Genomic DNA, 7309 nt, shown 5'->3' with positions numbered 1-7309 from the left:
GAATGATATTCTAACATCATTAAAATTTAATGCTTTGTTCTTGTTAAAGATGTAGTACATGAACATGTGTTCTCTAAAAATACATAACAATATATAGAAATTTAAAATATCTGTATAAAACAGGATAGAAATTGTCTATTGTCTTTTTTTTTTTTTTGCCTTTTTAAATACTGAATAGATGATCCTGGTCAGCAGGTACAGGCCTGTGACGGATCCTGTCAGAATACAAATGAAACATTAAAGTCTGAAAACTTAAAGAAAAATTAAAGAATTACATATCCTTTTGTTTGAAATGATCAGAGGAGTATTTCTCTCTCCCTAAAAATAAATCTTCAACTTTCAGGAACATTCAAGTTTAGTGTAAAGTCTATTTTGAAAACAGTTTAGGGATTTTTGTGCTTTTTTTGTACCTTCATAACCCTGTGTAATTGTATTAAAATAGATCAAATAAGACTTAAGAGGCTGGAGCAAAGAGCTAAGCTTCAAAACCCAATTAGCTTGTGGGAATCATGCGCATTTGATGGAGAAGTGGAGATTAACAGGGAGGGGGATGCGCTAATAGGAGTCTTGGACCTTGTTCCCCTGTGGGCGGGGATTGTCCTTCACTAAAATGAGGACAGGGAGGCTTGGGGACACGACTGGGCGACTGAACAACAAAATAAGGAAACGTTTGTGGAGAGGGAGAGTTCAGTTTTGTTTCTGAATTGCTTCAGACCAATTCTGTACAGTGAATTGGTCACCGTACATTACTTTAAGCTTAGTGTAGGCAGTTATGAATTTGCGGGTATGGAACGGGAGAGAAGCCCTAGCTGAAGAGAGAAATTAAGGCAGTCATTAATTTATAGCCTGCCAAAATAATCCTTTTGAGTCACTGGTCTGGATCATTTGACCTATGAGCCCAATTTTTTTTTTTCTTCTGTAGTTTACAGGCATATTCAAACACCAATTACTTTGATATAATCCTCTGACCCACCCTGTTTATCCTCACAGAAAGAAATTTGGAGTAATCAAGTTATGTTAAAATACTACCTAAATGAAATTCTTAGAATATGGCCCAGAATAGAAGCGGAATGCTGGCCATTAAAATTTATTTTTCATAAAGGTACAACTGTGATTTACACGTTCAGTACAGTTGTTTCCACTGGTTAGTTATTATTGGCAAAGTACTATCAGATTACTATTAAACGGATTGATTTGTTAATCCTCAAGACGTTGGGTGGGCACTGAAGCTTTCTCCACGTGAACACAGGAGAGGTGAGGAATTTGCCCCAAAATCACATGAGCCAAAATTCCACTTCGCTCCGAGACCCACTTCCCTCATCTAACTCTGCGGTAGTTTTAGCCAAATTTAGTAACTACCCACAGCGAATGACAAAAATTCCCTTATGCATTCCCAATCTGTTTTCCCCAATCCTGAGGGCACTTATTACTATCTCTTGCACAAGTCTGTGGCGTTAATTTGTAGCCTGGACGTGAAGGAGACGCTGATGACACTTGGTTGCGCTGCCTCGCCCCTCCGTAACCTAATTCCTACCCAGCTGCTGCTGAGGGGTAGGCGAGGTCGGGCGAGGTGCTCGCGGGATTCCCGCCGAGCTCCGGGAGCCTCCCTAGGCCCCTCCCAGGCCCCTCCTCCTCACCCAAGATGCACCTGGTTGAAAACAAAATCCCACGTGACTGGCTCTGCTCTCAGGCTATCATGGCGTCTCCCAGTGGGAAGGGAGCCCAGGCGCAGGAGGCTCCTGGCTGCGGGCCCCAACCGCTCGCCAGAGACCTGGTAGACTCTGTGGACGACGCGGAGGGGCTGTACGTGGCGGTCGAGCGCTGCCCGCTCTGCAACACCACCCGCCGGCGGCTGACCTGCGCCAAGTGCGTCCAGAGCGGCGATTTCGTCTACTTCGACGGCCGCGACCGCGAAAGGTACGGCAGCCGCCACTGCGCTATTGTCTTCTTTGGGTGTCTCCACCGGCTTGGAGGCTGGAGCCTGGAGCCGAGTATGGGCCGCGGAGCCCAGCGAAAAGAGGAGGAGGTAGCGAGGGTAGCTCCTTTGCGCAGGTGCTTTGCTCCCAGGGGATGGGGACGGAGATGGAGGCCCAAGACGGGAGAGGTCGCAGTTTCCTCCTAACCCACTCGGGAAGAGACTGACCTCACGGTGCTTCTGGTACTAGAGAAAAGGAATAGGTGATGCCTGTGGAGAGGTCTTCTCCTATTATTGCCATAGGTTTGGATTCTCGGTACTTTGTTACTGCCTCATGCAAAAGCTTGGTTTAATCTTTATTTTCAAAAGAACATTCATTTTCTAGAGAAGAGGCCAGAAGAGAATCAAATAACTGGTTAAGAGGGATTCGGGCCCTGGTAGCTTGTGTCACAGATGGATCTTGTTATCAGACATACTTACTCTAATGTGTGAACTAATCTAGCCAGTTTCTCCCTTTTGCAGATTGTTTTGAATGCTAAGGAGTTTGAGGATGTGTTTCCTCTGTTTTAAAATACGGAGTGGGAGCTGCAAGCCCTTAGGAGAATTTAATTTAAGAACACATTTTGGCCCTGTTTTGAAATTTAAACAAGAGGCCTACAAGTCCTGTGCTTTCCAGGTGGCTCAGTGGTAAAGAATACTCCTGCCAATGCAGGAGCCCTGGGTTCAGTCCCTGGGTGGGGAAGATGCCCTGGAGAAGGAAATGGCAACTCACTCCAGTATTGCCTGGGAAATCCATGGGCAGAAGAGCCTGGCGGGGTACAGTCCATGGGGTCACAAAGGAGTCAGACCCAACTTAGCGACTAAAGCAAGTCCTTGGTTAAATAATTGTAAAATGAGTGTGGTTAGCTGCAAGGTTTCTCAGTCCCAACTTTTGTTTCAATAACTTAGTGACAGTAAGCCAGCTAATTTTTTTAGTGTAAAAGTTCAGATATTAATGCCTTAACAACAACCCAATAAGTTATTATCCCTAATTTACTGCTAAGGAAGCTGCACAGTATCTTGCCCTGGGTCACACAAATAATAAGGGTAAGGACCAAAATTAAATTCCAGGCAGCCTGAACCCATATGCCATGCACTTAACCACTGGTTTGTATAACATCTGTATTTGGAAGTGTTTTTGAGTTTCTGATAGTCTTCTGATCATGAATGGAGTTCATTACTTTTCCTTTCGAAAAGATTTGTATAATATAATCTTTTAGTTCATCACTGTTTTCTCATTGATGTAGTTGATGAATTTAGAAACTGCTGATGTAGTTTTAGCTTTAAGAATTAAAACAGTTTTATTATATAATAGCTTTAAGAATTAAATAGCTTTAAGCTATTTAAATAGTAATAGCTTTAAGAATTAAAACAGTTGTTTTATTATAAAAATACTAGGTATGAGATGGAAATGTCTTTCAAGGGTTCAGTTCTAGATCCTCTTCTCTATACTTTTTCCTAGATCCATTCCTATAATTTAAATATCTATAGGTTGAAGACTGCCAGACTTGTTTCTCCAACCTAGGCCTTTGTTAAATTGAGGAAACAACTGCCTGCTCTATTTGTATTTAAATTTGTAGTGAGAATCTCCATCTTCATATGGCAAACAGAATTCGTGATTATCCATAATAAATCTATTCTTCTCATGCTCATCCCAACCCAGTAAATGATGACCCAATTCTTTGGAACAGGCAAAAAAAGCCTTCCGGTCTTCCTTGACTCCTCTCAGCATTAATGCTGCCATATCTTATCCCATCAACAAATCCCATCTGCCATTCAAAACCTATCCTAATCCCAGCCATTTCACTACCTCCTGGTCTGGTCCACCTGAGGATTATTGTCTCTGGAGTCTCTGCTTTCACCTTTTCTCCTTCATAGTGTAATTTCCCATATTGCAGAGAGATTAATACCATCCTTCCATTTCTCTGTTCACATCTTCCAAAGTTTAAAAAAGAAAAAGCCGAAGTCTTTATCCGAAGTTCTATATTGTTTGTTCCCTCATTGTTCTCCTATTGCTTTTCTCTTACTCTGCAAAACATCATGGCCTCCTTGCCAGTACTCAGACATACTGAAAACACTCCTGCCTCAGCCTTATTCAGACTTCCAGGAGCTCCTTTCTCCTAGTCTTCCAGGCTACTTTCTTTGACTCCTTAGGTCTCTGTTCCTTACAGAGAAACTCTGACTATTCATTCAATTAAAATAGAAGCTTTTTTCCCCACTCAACCTGCTTTCTTGTTTTCCATATTTAACTGCCTCTCACTCCATTGATGTTAGCTCTGCGAGAACAAGACAGTTTTATACTCTGCTATATCCTCATAGTAGAAGCTTAATAAAGATTTGTTGAATGACTGGATCAATCTACCCTTCCTTCCCAAACTTAGTCTCATCCTGAACCACTTCATTGTTACACATCCTGACCCATTTGTTACTTAAGCCAGAAACCTGGAAGTTGTCCTAGCTTTTTCCTATTTTTCTTATTCCATGTATCGAAATCATTGACAGGTATAGTTTGATCTGCTTCAGAATAGATCTTGAATCTGTCTACTTCTAGTCCAGACTGCTATCATTTCTTTCGTGGCCACTAGTTTGTTTTCTTTCTTTTACACCTACAGCTCTTCCCTAGCCACCCTCTGGCCTTCACACAACAGCCACAGTAGAAATGTAAATCAGATAATGTCACTGTTTTGCTTAAACCTTTCAGTGTTTTTTCACTTTATAGAAAATAAAATTCAAGCTTCTTACTGTTCATATTAAGCCCTATGTGATCTGGCTACTGCCTACCTTCTAATTTTGGCTGTAAGGTTGAGTTTAAAATGTGATCTTTGGATTCAAGCTGCATTGACTTGAATCCAAGCTCCACCACTTGTTATGTGATTTTGAAGTTTCATAGATTACTGGTAGTAATTACATAAGAGCATGCACTGAATTACTTAACATGATGTCCAGCATGTATTAAGGACTCAAAAAGTAAACTCTCACCACATTTTCTCATGTTCACAGCTCAGTAGTTGGGCTTTCTCTCACATCCGCAAACACATGGAACTCTTCCACCTATGGGCCTTTTTCCTTACTATTCCCTCTGCCTGGAACACTGTTCCTCCTGATTGGCATTTTACCTTTCATGTCTCAACTTAAATGTCACTTCCTCAGCGAGACTCTCCCTGACCTTCACTAAGGTAGGTCCCCACTTCCATCTCTCCCCCCATTTCTGTCACAATACTCACTTCTTCCATGGTATTAAGCGCGATAAGTGGTGTCACTTATCTGCAGAGGTAACTGCATCCAGAATGTATCAGCAGTTCCACGCAGGAGTGAATTCTGCTTTTGTTCAGTCCCATCCTGGTGGTTAGTGCAGCGCTGGGGAGGAACATAATAAGCAGATTGTTGAAGGGAATGGTAAAGGCAAGACCATTTTAGAAACTGAAATATGAATTATTTTCAGGAGAGGGATGTGTTACAGTGGATTTCTTTTTAAGACCAAGCAGAAAAGTGAAAAATAAATACCAGGATCATTCAGAATTTAGAAATGAAAAATAAAGTTAAGATTTAGGGATAACAGCTTCACTTCACTTTCAGTCATCCCCTTTTCTGAAGTGTGTATTTCTAAAGAAGAGGAGTTTGCTTGCTTGTTTTCCTTCATTCCCTGACCAGTGTCCAGCATGTAGTAGGATGCAAGAATCTCTTGAGACCCAGGACCCTGTCTTGATGGCCAGATCAGTCTTACCGAGCTCGTTAGGTACTGTTATTGGTGTGAAATATTCCGGCAGATAAGAGAAAGGCAGGTTTGTGCTCTCGAGGATTTACACTGACTACTAATAAGCGTTAAGTATCTTGGGCCAAAGGTTGATTGTGAGATATTCTCTGGTCTTCAGTACTTATGAAAAATTTTGTATTCTGTACTTTACTTTCAGACCCTTTTTTACCCCTCTTACTTTATGAGGAAACTCACTGACTGTGGGAAACCACCTGGAAATATATGGAAGCTTCAGCATGATTTAAATACCCTTGTTTAACTCCCTGGTTCTTTTCAGTAAGTTAACCAAATTAGCTACGCCTGCAAGGATCTTGAATGTGATGTACATATCAAAGTTCCTATAAATGTAGATGTATTTTTTTCAGGTTTCATTAATAGACTAGCTAAATATACAGATTCTAATGGTTTAGCAGTTCAAGGAAAATTCAATATTAAAGAATAAATGTGTATCCTAATAATGCTTTTGACTTCTAAGAAGGGAACATGCATCTTTATGTAATTTTGTGGACAGTATGAGTTTGGCAGTTAGATTGAAAAATACTTGAACTTGCTACTTTTTTTTTGGCTATTGTTCAGTGGGACACTTCCTTATAACCTTGGTACCCTCATCAGCACTATCCTTTCCTCATCTCCCACCTTGGCCCAGTCCTGAGACAGTACCCACATCTCTGCTTTTCCTTCTGTCTTTTGACTTGTTTGCTTCCTTAAGAGATGAAGAGGAATAATTTTAAGCAGTACTCTCAACACCATCTCCTTTGAATCTTGTACCAGAGAACATTTTAAAATTGCAGGTCTTTTAACAGGAATGTAGTTTTCTGGATTAAACATTTATCTGATACTAGAAATAATACTGTTACCCAATAGATAACTGACAAGTTGAAATAATCTTTCCACTCAAAACTGGAAAAAATTGCTTACCAGCTTATGATAGGGTGTAAGAATGAGACAGTGGGGAAAATCTGAGCATACCTGGGAACATCTACATGCTGGTTTAGAAACCAGTTATTTTAAAGTGTGGATCAAAAAGAAAGGCATTTTATGAGCAGATGGATATTGGTTTCATACGTACACAGCATCAGGAATGATGCAGCACTCCTTTCACTGATGAGTTTTACGAATGTAGGACTACATTTTTACCATGAAACAGAAATATGGGCACTGGACAAATTGAGAAGTGGGATAGAGGGACAAGCAAGAAATTTTAGACGTTACTGAAGATTTTGAGAGGAAGATGCATCCTAAAAACTCCTCTTGAGACATTTCTGTTCCCCTCCAGTATCTTTCTAGTTGTCAGTCCTTAGCTTATAAAAGTTTGTTTTCGTGAGGATTCGGTTCTGGACCCACATCTCTATACCCCACTCAGCAGAGTAAAAGCTCCATAGGTACCTGGACTCCCCATCTTGAGACAAGAGTTTATCAACCTGCCACTCTTTGGTTATCTCTTTCAGGAAGGGTCACGGCTCCCATCCCATGTAGCTTATTAATTGTATTTACAATACATGTGGATCTCCTAAGAAAGTATAATTCTTGCTTCAATCAGTATCACTGGCTACTCTTAACCATTATGTGTACCCTTCAGAATTTGGAAGGATTTCACAAGT

General features: G+C 40.8%; 1 protein-coding gene across 1 annotated transcript in view; it reads left to right on the top strand.

Annotated features, from left to right (window-relative positions):
• The first annotated feature begins 1666 nt into the window (after positions 1-1666).
• ATG14 (autophagy related 14) overlaps positions 1667-7309 on the top strand; it is a 40944-nt gene continuing 35301 nt past the window's right edge. The window contains exon 1 of the mRNA XM_070469386.1: positions 1667-1917. Coding sequence (XP_070325487.1) covers positions 1697-1917 — 221 coding nt within the window. The 5' untranslated portion in view covers positions 1667-1696. The remainder of the gene's footprint in view (positions 1918-7309) is intronic.

This window comes from Odocoileus virginianus, chromosome 6, assembly GCF_023699985.2.
Source record: "Odocoileus virginianus isolate 20LAN1187 ecotype Illinois chromosome 6, Ovbor_1.2, whole genome shotgun sequence".
Classification (NCBI taxonomy): Eukaryota; Metazoa; Chordata; class Mammalia; order Artiodactyla; family Cervidae; genus Odocoileus; species Odocoileus virginianus.
This window is presented reverse-complemented; position numbering and strand designations above follow the sequence as displayed.